The 18,780-nt window shown below is 32.3% G+C and overlaps 1 protein-coding gene across 2 annotated transcripts in view; it reads right to left on the bottom strand.

The window, feature by feature from the left end:
• The window catches only part of LOC145335007 (rifampicin phosphotransferase-like), a 39,940-nt gene that overhangs the window by 16,058 nt on the left and 5,102 nt on the right, over window positions 1-18,780 (bottom strand). For both annotated transcript variants that reach the window (XM_080180680.1, XM_080180688.1), the window contains exons 8-27: window positions 18,599-18,677; window positions 18,038-18,131; window positions 17,267-17,388; window positions 16,394-16,453; window positions 13,026-13,094; window positions 11,674-11,836; window positions 11,256-11,348; window positions 10,336-10,392; window positions 10,122-10,167; window positions 9,195-9,252; window positions 8,682-8,739; window positions 8,532-8,589; window positions 8,245-8,377; window positions 7,459-7,567; window positions 6,998-7,114; window positions 5,885-5,950; window positions 5,487-5,570; window positions 5,044-5,107; window positions 4,523-4,605; window positions 3,322-3,400 (exon numbers count right to left, since the gene is read on the bottom strand). In XM_080180680.1, the coding sequence (XP_080036806.1) occupies window positions 3,322-3,400; window positions 4,523-4,605; window positions 5,044-5,107; window positions 5,487-5,570; window positions 5,885-5,950; window positions 6,998-7,114; window positions 7,459-7,567; window positions 8,245-8,377; window positions 8,532-8,589; window positions 8,682-8,739; window positions 9,195-9,252; window positions 10,122-10,167; window positions 10,336-10,392; window positions 11,256-11,348; window positions 11,674-11,836; window positions 13,026-13,094; window positions 16,394-16,453; window positions 17,267-17,388; window positions 18,038-18,131; window positions 18,599-18,677 (1,692 nt within the window). The remainder of the gene's footprint in view (window positions 1-3,321; window positions 3,401-4,522; window positions 4,606-5,043; window positions 5,108-5,486; window positions 5,571-5,884; window positions 5,951-6,997; window positions 7,115-7,458; window positions 7,568-8,244; window positions 8,378-8,531; window positions 8,590-8,681; window positions 8,740-9,194; window positions 9,253-10,121; window positions 10,168-10,335; window positions 10,393-11,255; window positions 11,349-11,673; window positions 11,837-13,025; window positions 13,095-16,393; window positions 16,454-17,266; window positions 17,389-18,037; window positions 18,132-18,598; window positions 18,678-18,780) is intronic.

Below are 18,780 nucleotides of genomic sequence, written 5' to 3'. Positions count from 1 at the left end.
GATTTAGATCTTTAAGCAGTTTGTCATGATTGACCATGTCAAATGCTTTGCTTAGGTCAATTTGGAGTAGCACAGTTCTATCAGGTTTGATAGAAGCTTTCTCATTGAAACCATTAGAGATCTGGATGTTAAAGTCATTCAATGCTGTGACTGTTGAATGATCTTTGCGAAAGCCATGCTGGAAGACTGGAATGTTGAGGTTGTTGGTTAATGTTGGGAGAAGAAGTCGTTCAAGGATTTTAATTGCAGGACAGAGGAGTGAAACAGGTCTGTAGGAGTCAGATTCATTTGCAGGTTTGTTGGGTTTAAGAAGCGGGATGATGATGGAGGTCTTCCAGATGTCGGGGATGATGCTGGTGTTCATGGAGATGTTGAAGATCTTGGTGAGGTATTTGATACAGTTGTCTCCTAAGTGTTTGAGATGGAGGTTGGAGATATTGTCCGGACCAGCTGCTTTAGAAGCTTTAGAAGCTTTTATGGCTTTCTTGGTTTCCAGATAGTTGAAATTGATGTTGTCCTCAAGGTTGTTTTTCTTGATGTTTTTGGAGATGGTTCTGGAGCCTTTAGAACTTTGATGTTTAACAATGGATGAATATTGCTTGTTAAAGGCGAAAGCAATATCTTTGGCAGTGGATAAGTATTTGCCCTTAAAGCGAATGGCCTGATTGTTGTGGCTATCACAGCTTTTGCCGTTCAAATTCTTAATGAGTTTGAACAATTTAGATGAACAATCTTTATGGATTTCGTTGACTTTTTCTCTCCATTTGTTTTTGCGATGGATTTTAATTTCTTTTAAGATGTCTCTGTTCATGTTGGCAATCTCTGGAGAGTTTGGGTTAGTTGATCTAAGTTCATCTCTAGCCTTAATCTTGTTGGCTGTAACTGTGGGTATTTCAGGTATAATATCTTTTATTCTGCCTCCAGGTATAGTCCGTTTGGCAGCTTTGTTGATTACTTTCCTGAAAGCCTTTTCCGCCTGGTGGATGTTGATAGCAGGCGAACCTGTAGCAGGATCAATAAGTGTAGGATCAGGTAGCTTCAGAACTTCCTGTTCAGTGATCTTGGTGAATTTTTCCCAATCTGCTTTGTTAAAGTTGATGTAATTTCTGAAGTCACTTTTTATTGGGTTTATAGATGTTTTTATTTTGATAATTATTGGGAGGTGATCTGATCCGAGGCAGGTTTTGGTCTTCCATTCTGTGCTAGTGACAATGGATGTTGATGCCAATGATATGTCTGGTGATGTTGGTTGTCCATTAGATGGGACTCTGGTTGGAAGATTTTCATTTAAAACACAGTAAGATGAATTTCCAATTTCATCTGCAATTTCTGATCCCCGTGTATCTTGAATAGTTGAATGCCATAAGCTATCATGAGCATTGAAGTCTCCAAGCACGAGGGCGTCTCCAGGTGGAAGGAGAGCAGGTATGTTGGGTTTGAAACCAGTGGCGCAGCTAGTGACTGGAGGTATATAAACATTTAAAATGTTTGTGTCACCAACTTTTACTCCAAGTGTTTCTGTGTGTCCATCAGATGGAATGTCAGGAAGTTTCATAAATAATAATGATTTATGAATATATGTGGCAAGCCCCCCTCCTTTGTCTGATGTTCGGTCTTTACGAACTAGCGTAAAGTTTGGTATAGTGGGGTTGGTGGATTTTTTGCCAAGTTTTGTTTCCTGAAGGACTGCTACTTTTATATCATTTTGATGGATAAAGTTGGAGAGTTCTGTTGCTTTGTTACTGATTCCATTGCAGTTCCATTGAAGTATGTTGAGATCATATTCTTCGTCTTGATTGATGGGGGTGGGTGGTGGTGGAGGAGGGGGTGAGGGGGGAACTGGGGGTGGTGGCGGGGGTGATGATGGTGGTGTTGAGTGACTGGTAGGACTAGATGAATTTTTGGTAGGATAACTTATCACAGGTTGAGGAAGAGCCGCCGAGAAAAGGGTAGGATTTATTTTGCAGGAGGGGCATATGTAGGATTTGTCGTAATCTTTGGTTGATATAAGCTCGCTGCAGTTGTTTTGTCTTCTATGGTGGACCCATTCAAGACAATTATTGCATTGTACTGAGGTAGAATTTGTCTTTAATTTGACTAGACAAACAGGACAGATGTATACAGGTCCTGGGTTGGGTTCTATGCCGGCCATCAGCAGTAAGATTTTGACCAGTCCTGCCGGCATTGGCTGGTCAGTTACAATAAAAATTCATAAGCACTGACTTGAGATCCTCTGAGAGGAGTAGAGTGGAAGACTTTGCTGGCGCTGCTGATGGTGTTGCGGCTCCAGGTAGTTGCACCTCGGACAGGCTCTTCCTCGACAACCACATGTTGTTTATATTATTTATTGGTAATGGGTACTGGGACTGCCGTTATCGAGATCCTTTGCTACATACACAAAATTACATCCTGTTTTAAGTACTAGCAATCCCCCCTCTAGGTGTCTCGTTCAAATGGGGAATGTGAGATAAAACCTACACTGCATTGAAAACGAAAAAGGCCACAGTTGAAAAATAACCTATCAGCATCCTTATTTTGTTTAATCTTTTTTCAGGATAGAGGTGTCCCATCTCTCAAGAAAATAGCCTAAAACCTTGGTATGGTCTTAAACATTATACTGACGGACATTGTTCTTTTTTGTAATATAGAAGATTGTCATGTAATTTAACAAATGTTATTATTTTTTTACTACGGCGCTACTTATCAACAAAGTTGACTTGTCATGTTATAAAATATACATAATCATTATTTTAAATTCTATTATGTTTCTTTTTTCAATTCTTATGAATTTTAATCAAATTTGATAAGATAGAACTGATTAAAATCCTTTTCACATATAACAATGAAATATTAACTATTATTAGTTTTCATTTGTTAAATTTTACTTCATTATTAGAAAAGAAACAAGACCGAAAACGGCCATTAATCGCATTTCAAGAAAATATACATAGAAAAAATTATCATGCATAAAATGTGATGTATTATTCATATCTTATTTCATATATTATTAAGTAGACTTATCTAATGCACACATATTAGTTATTTATTGCATCATATTGTAGACTGCTTTCCACGGATATTAAAATGAAAAAATAAATCTAACAAATCTGGTATTACTTTATGATTTTTATTTTAATATCCGCGGAAACCTATCCATATGCGAAAAATTGTCTGTAATACAAAGCTTTATAGGATTTTTCAGTATGGCTGAGAACTGGTTATAATCCAGCGGATATTAATCGGTTTTGAAGCCATACTGGAAATATTAATTTCAATCACAAATGACTAAAAAAGTAGATTTACATCTAAAAATGTTTCAACCTGAATTGATTTCTTTAGATTGGCAGACATCAGATATTTCATTTCTCTTGCATGTCTTCTGTCTTGAACTATCACGTCCCTAAATTAACAAGAATCAATCAATCCGTATTAAACAGGCTGTGATGATTCCCTGTACGATCAGTACCTACTCTACAGCTCAATATGTCGTCTTTCTGTCCGTTTAATTTGGCTGCTTAATGAGGTTGAGATAGTATATGAATAGTCTATAATGATTTCCCTTAACTTGCTTTGCTGCCTATGAATGCCACTATTCTTGTTTTAACCAGATATAAATATTTTTTATATTAGAATATAAAATGAAATTATTTTTAGTTCAGGACAAAATTTTTTTTAAAAATAATGATATTATAATATTTCATTTAATCAAATCATTACAGGACTTAATCATTAACTTATCATCTTGTAAAATTCCAAAATCATTATTAAACATTGTACAAGAAGAATATACAAAAGCATGAAATTTTAATTAAAATTAATAATAATCCATTTTTTCAATATGTGTAAAAAATTTCCAAATCTTTTGAAAATTATCAATTGCATAGAAATTATGTAGTTAATTAGTACCTTATAACATACATTATTGTTTGGTGACAAAGCTGCTCTATAAGATTTCTGTGTTAGATTTTTATCCCATTATTACAATAAATTCTGCAGATTTTTTTATGCACTTAGAAGACGCAGTTATTAAACAAGCAACTTACGATTCTGAATTTTTAAAATAAGCCGATAAACAAAAAGGTAACAGTCGTGTTACATAATTCTTTTAAATTATATGTCTTGTAGTTACTCTATGTAGATACTCTGGGGTATGTCACAACGTAAGATTACTTAATCACACAAGGTTTAGTGATTTCTTCAGTATTTTACTATTTTCTCTTCATCGAAGCTTTTGTTAACCTTATACGCTGCGCTTCTTATGAAAGTAACAGGATCTATTTCTTTCTGTGTGTGTGTCTGTCTTTCTGTCTGCACTGAAGAATCTAAGTTACCTCTGTAACCTCCCAAAAGAAATCGCTCCTAGAAAAAAAATAACCCCCAAAACATTGATTTTGTTACTTTTTCTTTTTAAAACTACAATTCAGAGAGGGGGGAGTAGACTTCCTCCCCCACTTAAGGCCCGTTGAGGCCTCTAGGGGCGTATCCGCTAAAATTCCATTTTGTATGATGTATAAAAACTTACTTTAGAAGAATAAGTGTTGTCATAAGAGTGCTTCGGGGGCCGAATCTTTTATTGGCAAATTCTATTGTTGAACTCTCTGTAACCTAGAAGTTTAAGTAAAGTATTCGTTTTTTTTTCTCGTATTCATTCGAATCCGGTGGATAGAAACCGGTTCTTATCTATACAAAAAAAACTATGTCTAGCATCGTATTATATCCAGCTTTCTACGAATATAAAAATGTACAATCATAAGATTAAAACCAGTTTTTTTTTAGCATTGAATATTCGTGGAAAGAAGTCTGTTTACGATGATATTCATGACTTTTTAGTATGGCTGAGAACCGGTTCTAATTCAGCGGGTTTTATTCAGTTTCGAAGCCATACTGGAAGAGAGTTTATTTTTCTCAGGGTTCTTAATAATGAGACAATGACCGATAAATAATGTAATGAAAAAATGAAAATAATTAAAATTTTCCCCCACTAAAGATTAAGACCATTCGCTACTTGTTTTCCTTGTTTCCTAAAGAATGTGTAATATTTACCTCATGACCAAAAACAGCAAAATCAATTGCTTTTATTGTTGGCGTTACTGAACCTTCAGGCCACCTTAACATATTAAATTAAACTAGAGGGATAATTTTGATAGCAAAGCTTTATATGATTAGGGTCGGTTCGTCCGTCCAACCAACGGATGGCTCTTTTTATTAAGCTAGATATGTTAGAATTGTCTTGTGATTTTAAACTTTGCATAATAATTCTTATTATACAGATGCTTCGATTAAGTAAGCGTATAATCTCTATTATCGTTACCAGAAAGTCCGTACGTCCATCTAAGCGAGTTCAATTAGGGAACAAACAAGGAAAATTAATTATTTCCAATATGGTTTCGATACCGATTAATATAAGCTAGATTAGAACTGGTTCTTAGCTATACAAAAAAAATGTATATCATCATATTACAGACAATGCGATAAATAACTATTACCTATTTATTCCATTGATAACATCCAAAAGATAATGATGTTTATAGCAGGCAATCCAACACCAGTTAAATCGGGAATATAGCTCACTACAAGTAAAATCTTTATTTTAAAGTAACAGGATGTCTGTCGGTCTATCTGTGTTTAACAAAGGATCTTTCTAACCACTGCACTGAATCAAAAAAACATTTTCTACACAACCCCAAATAATCTTCTTTATTTTACGATTGTTCAGGCACCTAACTCCACGCACCTCAATAAATCGCCTCAGGACCTTTCCAAAATGACCTAACCTAATAATCTTAGATTATGATAAAAACAAGAGAGGTTATGGGGGGAAGATAGATGTTAAAAAATATATTTCTAAAGAGTAATTAAAATTTTTATTAATAATCATTTTAACCTGTTGTACGACTTGAAGGCATTCACCCTTTGCAGAGTTTTATCCAAAATTTGAACAACGATTGATCTGAAATTAAATACATCAACTTTTATTTTATTTTCTTTCTTCGTTTAATTCTAATAGTTATAGTTTATAATATGAGGACTTTCCTTTTAAAACTATGCAAAAGTGTAGGATGGGGACTGTTCAAGTTTGGAAAGATTACGCTTTGAAATAGTCATTTTACCTATGCAACTATAGCTACTAGTTTTTGGAAATTTAACCCTTCCATTTCAACTAGTGGGTAGTTTATGTATACGTGGTGAGAGGAGTAGTTGTGCCAGGTAGAACTTCTCCCAGGTTAGATGTTCTAACTTATATTTATACCTGATGAGTGGAGTAATTGTGCCAGGTAGAACTTCTCCCAGGTTGGCTGTTCTAACTTATATTTATATCTGGTGAGAGGAGTAATTGTGCCAGGTAGAACTTCTCCCAGGTTGTCTGTTCTAGCTTATAATTATACCTGGTGAGTGGAGTATGTGTGCCAGGTAGAACTTCTCTCAGGTTGGATGTTCTAACTTATATTTACGACTGGTGAGAGGAGTAATTGTGCCAGGTAGAACTTCTCCCAGGTTGTATGTTCTAACTTATATTTACACCTGGTTAGAGGAGTAATTGTGCCAGGTAGAACTTCTCCCAGGTTGGCTGTTCTAACTTATATTTATACCTGGTGAGAGGAATATTGTGCCAGGTAGAACTTCTCCCAGGTTGGATGTTCTAACTTATATTTATATCTGGTGAGAGGAGTAATTGTGCCAGGTAGAACTTCTCCCAGGTTGGCTGTTCTAACTTATATTTATACCTGGTGAGAGGAGTAATTGTGCCAGGTAGAACTTCTCCCAGGTTGGATGTTCTAACTTATATTTATACCTGGTGAGAGGAGTAATTGTGCCAGGTAGAACTTCTCCCAGGTTGGCTGTTCTAACTTATATTTATACCTGGTGAGAGGAGTAATTGTGCCAGGTAGAACTTCTCCCAGGTTGGATGTTCTAACTTATATTTATACCTGGTGAGTGGAGTAATTGTGCCAGGTAAAACTTCTCCCAGGTTGGATGATCTAACTTATAATTATACCTGGTGAGTGGAGTAATTGTGCCAGGTAAAACTTCTCCAAGGTTGGCTGTTGTCCAGATCTCATGCTCAGACAAGAGCGGGGAATCAAACTCATGCTCTATCTCCCAATCAGAATATCTAATAAGTAATAATAATCTTTATTATCACTAAAATAGTCTATACAGGTTTTAACGGTCGTAGCCTCAACCACCAAAGTTTCAGCTGTTATTAGATGTTCTTGCCAAGAAACCATTTCCAGTCATTGAAACAATAAAAAGTGGCAAAACAATGCAATATCTTTAATAATATATTATACAGTTTAGTCAGATCAAATTAATTTGGGACGATAAGTATCAAAACTTTAGTTATTGCAATAAAAATTTATTTGCAGCTGACGAAAAATATTTGAAGTTTTGAATTTGGCTAGAAACAGAAAAGATACAATCAATGCTGTTTATTTCTATGTGATACAATGTATTTACCTATGATTTGTAGTGATTGGTCTAGCTTGGAGTATGTAAATTTCTTCGCTTTCAGAGACAGCAAATTCTATGTCCAGATTCTTTTTATATACATTTACAAGGTCTTTTCCTAAAATATTTGTATTTTAGTAATATTAAGAATTAAAATACCATTAATACCTTACTAGAGACAATAAAAATGGTACCTACAGCTACTATGTCTGGCGCGTTACACTAATGGTGAGAGAAGGTGAGAGAGGGGGGTTATATTGGTCTATAAACAGGCAAACCATATTACCATGCAAATTTTGTACCTCTTAACAAAGGTCACAGATGCTGTGAGTATTGGTGCAAAAAATATGACGTAACAAAAAAAATTAGCCAATGAGAGGCCGTTATTGACCAATGGTAAAATTTATAGTGGACTCTCATTGGCTATTTTTTTTTGTTACGTCATATTTTTTGCACCAATACTCACAGCATCAAGGTCACACATTCAAAGAGTTCGTTGTCTGTTGGATGTTACTTAACCTAATATCCTTAGGTGTTAGAGTATAGCATACCAAACGGGTAATACTCTGACTTTTCTAGATGATCAATTAAATCCAAGTTATCAAGGTAATTAACTAGGTAATATGAACATAGTTAAATTTAAGATATGACATTTTTTGTTAGTTTGAAGTAAACAAAGCATTTAATAGAAAATTAAAAATTCCAGCTAACCCAAGCAAATACAATTTAGTAAGAAAATTAAAAAATTATTTTAGGATTTAAACTTCAGCTAAATAAACCTATCGAAGATTATACCTATCTGGCAAGTTTTAAGAACAGTATCATCTTTAAGGCAGAATTCTTTTTTGTCTACGGCTGTTTTGTTAAGCATGTCAGTATCACTAACAGTAAGCATTTCTGCTTTTTCTCCGATATTTTTCTCTATTATCTAAAAAAAGAACATATTTTATAAAAATTGCACAAATTATACAAATGTTTATCACATTTTATTTAATAGATGTTTATGCAGAAGTAAACCTAAAGGTTTTGAATTATTGTAAATACTTGAAAACCCTTTTTATAAAAATAATTTGATTTATGACCTTTGGTTGTTGATGATTTTTCATGTCAATTTTGAACTGATCAGGATCCACATCACCACTGGACAAAAAGTAATGCACAGTTTAAAACAAATTTCGAAAGGTTTTAATTTATTTTATGAAAGCTGCATTAGAATATTAAACCTTATGTACCTGACGACTGATTCTCCAAGTCCCCAGCTAGCGGTCAATGTATACACAGACGGATTTCCTAAATTTAATTATACATTTTTAAAAGTCATTCGAATATTAAAACTATATATATTGACCATAAACAAGAATTCCTTCATTAGTTGGAAAAAAGCTAAAAAAAAAGTAAAACGGAGTCATTTTATCAAAATTGTATCATACTTAGTTTTCTATTCTAAACATAAATTTCTACTATTACATACAAAAAAATACTTTTATCAAACAACAAAAACAGAGACAAAAATAGTTGTAAAAGCTGACATGTTACCGATATGCTATTTAAAAAAAAATGTCTTTAAATTTTCGTCGACTACCTATACAGCTTTAATTATAATTGGACATGGCTGATATAATATCGACATATCGACTATCTAATGGCATTATTACTATGTACTTATATTGACATCATAATGATAAATTCTGTTGAAAGATATTCGAGTCTTAGCCTCATTAACTCGAATAGTGTAAAAAGATTACCTGTTACGGGATCCGCTGTAAAAAGGACTCCAGCACTCATTACTGAAGGCACTAGCTCCTAATGAAATCAATCAACATATGAAATATCATTAGAATGGATCAAATTGTGGAATGATATGAAACTAAAGCAAACCTAACAGTTTTTAGTAAAGACATAAAAAATCTGATCTTAAGCCTTATCTATTATATAAAAAAAATACTGTTTTATAAGAATTGTGTTGCTTTCTCTCAAATTGCCTATAAAGCTGGCATCAAACCAACCCCTTTATTTTTGATTTAATCAATTTTAAAAAGGGTGCGGGGTGTGGTTTTCTTACTTTGAGCCTTGCTCCTACGGGAAGCCCTAACCCTTCGGGGCTACCTTGTACCTAATAAAAACTTAACTTAGCTGACCTAAAGTAAAACACAAACGCACCCAAAACTCTTATTTTCAATTTATTTCAAATTAAGGGAGTTGGGGTTTCTGTGCTCTACTATGCACTATAAGGGAAACTGCCAAATTTTCTCTTGCTTTTTTTCTCTACACTTTGCACTTTATTTATATTGCAATCACTGGATGGGAAAGTTGATTATTTTTGTGAAAAAAGAATGATTGGAATTTTAAGTTAATTTACTTCTTCAACTAACTCTTCTTGGGCTAATATTGTAAATTGGTAAGAGATGTAAGTTAAACATATTTATAATCAATAAAGACTTTTGTAATGGCTTCAGTTTTGAAACGTTCTTTGTCCTTATTTATCACTGTAGCTATAAAGTATCGGGGGACGGGGAAAATTACTGACCTAAAACACCAGATAAAATATTTTTGCGGCAAAGCAAGTTAGCATTAATAGATACATTTATACAAACAACAGACATTTTAATTTTGGATTAAATTTAACATTATTTCTATACCCAATCCTGAGGTCCTTACAAAATGTCTCTTACCTGAATTACCAAAGAAGCCTTTGCTCGAATGGGAAATCCATTTTCTCTTAAATAAACATTTCATTATTGAATGGTCTTTTTTAGTTAAAAATTATTGGTAGTTTAGGTTTTATAAAAAAATGAATTTCTTTAATATTCAATCTATATTTATCCTAATTTGGAGATTATAGGAAAGTATCTCAAGATCTCTAAAACGACTAAAAAAACAACTAACCTTCTATATTGAATAGATCTGTAGGAATAGAAAGAAGCAAAACATTCCTTTATGCTCCTAAATTAGAGGAGTTATTTATCGTTAGCTTTTAAACCAGGTAGATTATATTGATTCTTTGAAAACAAAAAACTTTTTTACATTTAATTATTTGAAGTAAATTAAGGTGTTTCCCTGGACAGTACCTTACTAGGAACCAGGGGCGTTATAGTTTTTTTTTTTTGGGGGGGGGGTCAAATTTGTTTTGTAATTCGTTTTTTGGGGGGGTTAAATTGCGCGCAAAGCGCCGCAAATTTTTTTTACCCCTCCCAAAATTTTTAACCCGGGGGTAAAATTTGCTTGGGGGGGGGGGGGGGTTGGTAAAAACCCCCCTAAAATCTGTTGGCAGGGGTAAATTTTGTTTACCCCCCAAAAATTTACCCCAAAATTTACCAAATATTTTTTTTGTTATAGATTTTTTATTTTAAGGGGGTATTTACCCCCCCAAAATTGTTCGGGGGGGGGGGTTAATACCCCCTCCTAAATGGTTGGGGGTACCTACGGCATTCCCAAGGAAATGGGGTAAATTTTAAATTGGGGGGGTAAAATGAAAAAATCCGTACTTTAACCCCCCCCCCCCTTGGACGTCTATGCTAGGAACCTCATACATATTTGTAAATAAGGTAAGTTACGTCATGTTATATAGGGTTCTTAGAATAGATTCTAATGCAACATTTAAATTTTAAATTTACTTAACATTAACAAATTGTATAGCAAGGAGTAATTAAGCCTTGGGGTAGGCCGTAGATTTACTTCACAATTCACAAAAAATACCTTCTTTCTTTTCAAATTATTTTGAAAATAAAGAAGGTAGAGAATTTATTTTAAAATGTTTAAGTTTTTTTTTGTAAATTCAGGTTTTGTTGGTTGTTTGAAAAAGTTACCTCACAACTTGATCTTTCCCTCTGCAACCAAGAACAGTTTTGTTTTGTCCAGCGAAGCTGCTAGAATTTCCATCCTCATCAACTCCACTTGATCTACAAATAATGTATTATCTCTTATACTTCTATGTTTTGAAATGACATAAAGATAGGTTTTAACAGAGATATTATGGTTCCTCTAGATGATAAAAATATTTATAAAGATTATATGAAATATGAAAAACATTTTCTTTCAAAAAAAAGTCATTTTATATACTCAACTCGTCTTTTTCATTGAAAATATGTTTAGCTTGTTATTGCTTCACCTATTGAGGACATAATAGTTGTTGTTATCTGTATAAATAAAATTTAGAGCAAATGAAATGCCTTGTAGCTTATACTGCCTTGAATTTTCTAATTCAAAGAAATAAAAATGACCAACCTTACTGCCAATTGTTTACTCCAAATATCATCAAAAACTTCATTTCCTTTGTTTTCAATTTGATTAATGATATTTTCAACTATCTCAACCTTCTCCAATGAATCAACTAATAATCCACAAACAGTTTCTAAATTATCATTCTCCTCCAAGCTTTCAATACGTTCTAAAAAAATTATATAAAAAAATCTTTTGACAGAACATTTATGATTATTTTGTGGATTATACTTGGATCTGTGCAGATCACGGTAAAATGTTCCTGGTAATGATAATCTCGAAAAATTTATGAATCATAAGGCTGCTAGTTCCAAACGGCTGAACGTACAAACCATGCCAACAAATCGTTTTAAGCGGCATAAGAAGGCCTTCAAATAATCTGGAATAGCCAAGATCAATTGATGCACAGGGAAAGCTTAACTGAAGAAAAAATAAGTCTTTTTTTGCGCATTTCTTTGCATTCCTTTGCAGTGCGAGATAACTATGCATTATTGGTTATTGACTATTACAGATTATTTGTAGGCCTTTTCTTATCGGTTCAAATATTATGCGAGCAATATCCATACGTTTCACCGTTTGGCCGTTAGAAGCCTTTAAAGTACATAATTTTTCGGAGATAATCATTACCAGGAACATCTTACCGTGAACTTCACTTGATGATCATTGTACTTTTGATTTTTTTTTTCTGTTATTTCAATAAACAAAGCAATGCAATAATAAATAAGGAAAATACACAAAACAACAAGGATGACAACATTCATATAGGCGAAGCTCTAAAATCAAAAGAAAGGACAAACGAACAATAACTCATGTAGATTGTGCATTTTGATACAATAAGAGGACAAACTTACATTTTTAGAAGTTGATTATAGAGATGCCTCGCTTACAATATTGTACCTTGTTGTTCTATAAATCATTATTTCAAAAAATAGATGAATAGGATAAATGTATTATACAAAAAGTGTTGTCTAAAAACAGCATATTCAAATGGACGTCCTTTTTTCTGGTAATGATTATAGAGTTGCCACACTTACTAAATCGTACCTTACTTTTACAGGAATCATCATGCAAAGTAAGAAATCTATAGGACAATTCTAATATGTATAGATTAACAAAAAAGAGTTAACCGTTACGGACGGACCGACACTAATAATATAAAAGCTTAGCTTTTAAAAATGCATTTCATATTTTGCTTTTTTGTTTCTGTCAATAAATATTTTTATTTTGCCATTTAATTTTTATTGCATTTAGATCTTATTAATAATAAATTACTAAGTCCGTCCATCAATGAGTATGACAAAGTATTAATTTAACCTAATTTATTTTCTAATGTCTAAAAAGAGAGTTCTGATTTTTACCTAGAAGTTTTTCTATTTGTTTGTTTTCTTCTACAATGTTATCAAACATAACTGTAGTTAAACAAACACCTAAAATGTAAAATTATAGGAAAGTTATTTTTAAAAGCGAAGCTTTTCTATAATTATGGTCGGTCCGTCCGTCCGTACGTCCGTCCGTCCGTCCGTACGTCCGTCCGAGATAGATAGCTTTTATTCGTCAATTTAGGCATGTTAGAATTGTCCTATCGATTTCAAACTTTGCATGATGATTCCTGTAGTAGTTGGGTACGATTTAGAAAGCGTAGCAACTCTATAATCATTACCAAAATGTCCGTACGTCCATTTTAAACATGTTGATTTTTCTACTTTTTTAACAACAAATTTTAAAGTGTTTTAATTATCCGTTTGATCTGCTTTTGGTATATTGATTCCTGGGACAACAAAGAACAATATTATAAGCGAAGCAACTCTATAATCAAGTCCAAAAATGTAAGTATGTCCATAAACATTATCCTGTTTTTAAGCAGTTTTTCAACAAATTTACCTACAATTTTGATTCGAGATTTATACATTTATGTTCCGATTTTTCAGTTCAGATACTATACAAGTGTTAATGTCCGTTTGTCCTACCGTTTTAGTGCTTCGCTTTTATGGATGTTGTCATCCTTGTTTCATTTAATTCGCATAATGAGCCGGCTATATATAGTGACATAGTCGCATTACTTAGGATAAATAATTGTTAATAATAAGTTAAAATAAATTTACAATTTGCATAAAACTGTAAATAAGCAACAGAGAACGTTTGTTTTGTAGAACTAATTACAACAAATTATTTGGAGGAATTAATTTCCTTTAATTAGGAATGTTACGTACTATTAATTGATTACGTGCGCAAAGATTTATCAGTGTGCGCAAAATGACTTTACTCTATCTATTTTTTGTTGCAATGTTGATTTCTGTGATACTTATGTTATGATTTGTGCCTTTGCAATAATCAGGGATCTTAAGGGATAAGACAATGGAAGATAAATTGATGTGGGCTTTATTTTATGATAAACAAAATATCACTTTTGTAGATTATTATTATTGATAGAAAAAATTTAACAATGAATGTTTATACAACCCAAACAAGATTAATTAAAATGCGCAAAAAATGTTTGAGCCAACAAATGTATCGATTATGTCCCAACTCACTTGTGATATTAAACCCCGAACCACTTCATTATGCAATCTACATTTTCCTGGATATTTTGTCTACAATAGACCATAAGTGTACAGCTTTACAGTACATTGTTTCTATTTGTTAAAGCAACATGTATGATAAAAGAAAAAGATTCTGTTTAAAGTAAAATGCTTATATTTCAATCAAAATCTATATTTTTGTATTTTTTACCGATCCACTTCATTATGCAAATCAAAAGAAAATCAATGAGAAAACGTTTGTTTTGCCCTTTTCTCCACTTTTAAAAATTAATTCTGATAAAATAACAATTTTTTAAGGGATTTATGCATTAATTAAAATGAAAAACAGTTTAAGGTAGATTTTATTGATTTTGATAAATAAGAAATAATTGAAAAAAAGAAATTCTATCCCTATCACTTTAGAGGACAGCTGCCGACCCCCAGTCTAATGGATGAAGCTAAATACATGTAAAAAATAAAAATTTGACTGAAAAGTATACAAAAATGTTTTTTGATGTGTTAAAAAATCCATTTTAAAATCTTGATTTTGAGGATGATGGCCTTTAAGATGCTCTTACTGGTGGTGATGGTGAGCTAAATGTTATCAAAGTGCATGCCCTTGAAGAAAACTTATATATTGAACTATGGTCCAATTTTTGTAGTCATAGCAGCCTCCAGCCAAGCAATATTAAAAAAGAAAAAAATTGCAATTTTAATTACTAAAATTCATAAAGTAAATAATGTAGTTTTTAGATAATGGTTATATTTCATGTTGAGAGGCTCCACTGGAGGCTGCTATGACTACAAAAAATGGTACATAGGTTAATAGACAAGTTGTTGTAATGGTCATGTACTTAGATAACATTTAGCTCACCTTCACCACCAGTAAGAGCATCTTAAAGGCCATCATCCTCAAAATCAAGATTTTAACATGGATTTTTTAACACATCAAAAAACATTTTTGTATACTTTTCAGGGTAATTTTTATCTTTAACATGTATTTAGCTTCATCCATAAGACTGGGGGTCAGCAGCTGTCCTCTAAAGTGATAAGGATAGAATTTCTTTTTTACAATTATTTCGTATTTAGAAAAATCATTAAAATCTACCTGAAACTGTTTTTCATTATAATTAATGCATAAATCACTTAAAAAATTGTTATTTTATCAGAATCATTTTTTAAAAGTGGAGAAAAGTGCAAAACAAACGTTTTCTCGTTGATTTTCTTTTGATTTGCATAATGACGTGGATCGGTAAAAAATAAAAAAATATAGATTTTGATTAAAATACAGGGTGTCCCACGTAAACTGGTTTTTTTGAAACACTTATTACTCCCTTAATATTTGAGCTATTTTAGTAAAATAAAAAGTATTTGGCAGCCTACTACTGACCATTTAATGATATAGTGATGAAAAATCCGCAAAGTTAACAGAAAAAAATCTACAATGTAATACATAACAGGCTGATTTTAGTGAATATAAGACTAATCCACCAGAAAAATATGCCTTTGTTAACTTTAAAAGCAGCTGGTGGTCAAACTTTGGATCAAAAAGACTTACTTCAGACATTATAAGAACTGGCATTGTAGTCTAATTAAAAAATCTGGCATATTTCAGGTTCTTGCGTGCATTTGAAGCGAGCTCACATGAAAAATTAACAAAGAAGACCAATATTATGCCTATTTTTACATATTGTTCACTTATTTTACACTTCAGAATCTTGAATATTGAGAATTTCTGGTATGCCATGTCAAGCCTGTTCAGTTTTGGTGCTTAGAAAGTCAAAGCGATCAGCCGTTTGGACCCTAACTAATCTTAAACTTCACAAAGCAAATATTTTCTTTTGGGTTAGTCTAAATTTAATAAAATGAACATCTTATGAAATACCTCGTAGATTTTTTTTCTGTTTATTTTGTGGATTTTTCATCATTACCCCATAAAATGGTCAGTTGTAGGCTGCCAAATACTTTTTATTTTACTAAGATAGCTCAAATGTTAAGGGAGTAATAAGCGTTTCAAAAAAACCAGTTTACGAGGGACACCCTGTATAAGCATTTTACTTTAAAAAGAATCTTTTTCTTTTATCATACGTGTTGCTTTAACAAATAGAAACAATGTATTGTAAAGCTGTACACTTATGGACTACCGTAGACAAAATATCCAGGAAAATGTAGATTGCATAATGAAGTGGTTCGGGGTTTATATTTACCTTTAGGAACATTGAAACCAGCCTGAGTAAGTTTTCCAAGAGAGGCTCCTTTACCACCAACTATAAATAATATATATAACAGTTAGGGAGTTGAATCGATTTTTATAGAAGCAGAAATATAATCTATGATTATGGTTTGGACCCTCTAAAACTGTAATCTACCCTTCCACTTTCCCCTCTCTTGGTGAAGATATCTTCAACGCCGATACAATTTTTGAAATGTAAGATTCCACTTTCCCCTCTCTTGGTGAAGATATCTTCACCAAGAGAGGGGAAAGTGGAAGGGTAGATTACAGTTTTAGAGGGTCCAAACCATAATCATAGATTATATTTCTGCTTCTATAAAAATGGATTCAACTCCCTAACTGTATAATAAGGAAAATGTGTCCTTAATTGATAGGATGTATCAAAGTAAAACACAATAAAGTAATGTGCAGTAAGAATTGAGAAAAAAATGTTCACGTTTCATATTTTAAAATTTACAAAATATAATAGCAATGTTTAGTTTTGACAATTATTATCAATAAATCACTGATATTTTTGACTCATTTTTAATTAAAACCTTGTTAAGCAGGAAAGACGCAGTCAGTTTTTTGTAAGGTTTTTAGAAACAGCCGGACCATCGTACGAATGTTGTTATAGAGTAGTTGCCCTAAAAACGTCTACGTGATTATTGAAAAAGAGTTGACTGTAGAAAATAATTATTTTCTTTCTTGAAAATTTAATATCTCATTTTTTCCTAAATTTATGTTAATTAAACATTAACTGGAACCAGTTATAAGATACATAATTTTTAGATACTGTAAATTTGTTTAGATTTTTTCCATTTTTTGTTAGCTCTAATTATGAAAGAATAATAGTAAAAGAACCAACCTAAATTAACATTACAGCATTGTTTATCAGTGAACTTTACAACAGTTTCATTAGTGTCAATTTCAATAATCTCTTTTTCATGTTCGTCATTTTCTTCAGTTTCTTTTATTTCTCCTGTAATTCTAAAAGTAAAAATATTTTAAAGATGTAGAAATTTATTTGTTTCAACTTGTTAAGACATAAATATCTTTTTGGTATAGCTCCGAAACCGATTGACATCTGCTGGATTAGAACCGGTTCTTAGCTATACTAAGAAATCATGTTTAGCATCGTAATACAGACAATTTTCCACGAATAATAAATAATTAAAATCATAATTATTATTAAATGCCATCGGCCCCTCGGGGAAAACAAAACTGGTTTAAATCTTAAATCTTCAATGCTGTTCATAATACGATGCGATAAATAATTATTAAAGTATTTTTTTTTCACAATAGATGCTTCCCTAGTTTTTAAAATTGTAAAGTAGTGGTTTATTCATTTTTTGGCGATAATTTATTTGTAGTTGTTCTTATTTCTGAGCTACTGATCAAGGATCTAAAGGGATAAGACAATGACCGACAAAATGATGTACATCCCCAATGATGATTCACAAAATTACCCCTTCTGTAGATTACAATTAGTGATTGAAACGATTGGACACTCAACTTAATGAACCAACCAAACGAACGAATAAGAAAACGTTATATTCAGCCTTTTGAGACTAGTAAAATAAGCAGCCCAATATCCCCTCCCTCACTGGCTACTGATGGACTTCTTGTTTTTTTTTACCTGGAAAAATGGAACTGAGCAGGAGAAAATTTTGCATTCATGTTGACAAGATTTTGGGATGGGATCAGGATTACTTTCTTATTCTCTTTATCATCTATATTAATATATACAAATAAATTTCAGAGATAGAAAATATAGGGTAAATACATCACATGATAGTATATTGCAAAAAATTTTACTGGTCTAGCCTAATTTTGTGATGATATTAATAATTTTCATAGTTGACAAGGATGACAACAGGCATAAAGGAAGATATTATTTCGGTTACTTTAAAGGCTACTTATTTATGCACAGCTCAACGATATTAAGCTATTTATTATACATATTTTATATCTTGGTGTCAATGGATGGTTTGGTCAACCTTAAGTATTTAAAACTGTAAGGTAAAAAAGTTTAAATCAAATGTTAGCGAAATAATTCTAAAATAATATTTGGGGGGCAGAAAAAAGGTCGTCAATTCTACTATGTGTAGATCCCTGAAGACAGCTTAAAATCATAATTAGGTTGATTTTTTTTGAATTAGGTTATTTATTGGTATAAGCTTTTGAAAATTATTCAAACCTGTGAGAGTATATTTTGAAGATTGTTTGAGAAGAGACGCATGTCTGCCAGGATACAAAATACTGTACAAATGACCGACCTAAAAAACAGTTTTTTTAATCCTAAAAGCATGTATGATTTCATGAGTTTTTTTTATTTATATCAGTTACTACAAGTTGCCGGAGTTGACATATTATAATAGA

The sequence above is a fragment of the Acartia tonsa genome, chromosome 2 (assembly GCF_053477335.1).
Source record: "Acartia tonsa isolate MP-2025a chromosome 2, ASM5347733v1, whole genome shotgun sequence".
Classification (NCBI taxonomy): domain Eukaryota; kingdom Metazoa; phylum Arthropoda; class Copepoda; order Calanoida; family Acartiidae; genus Acartia; species Acartia tonsa.
The sequence above is the reverse complement of the archived record's forward strand: the minus strand, read 5'-3'. Positions and strand labels throughout refer to the sequence as shown.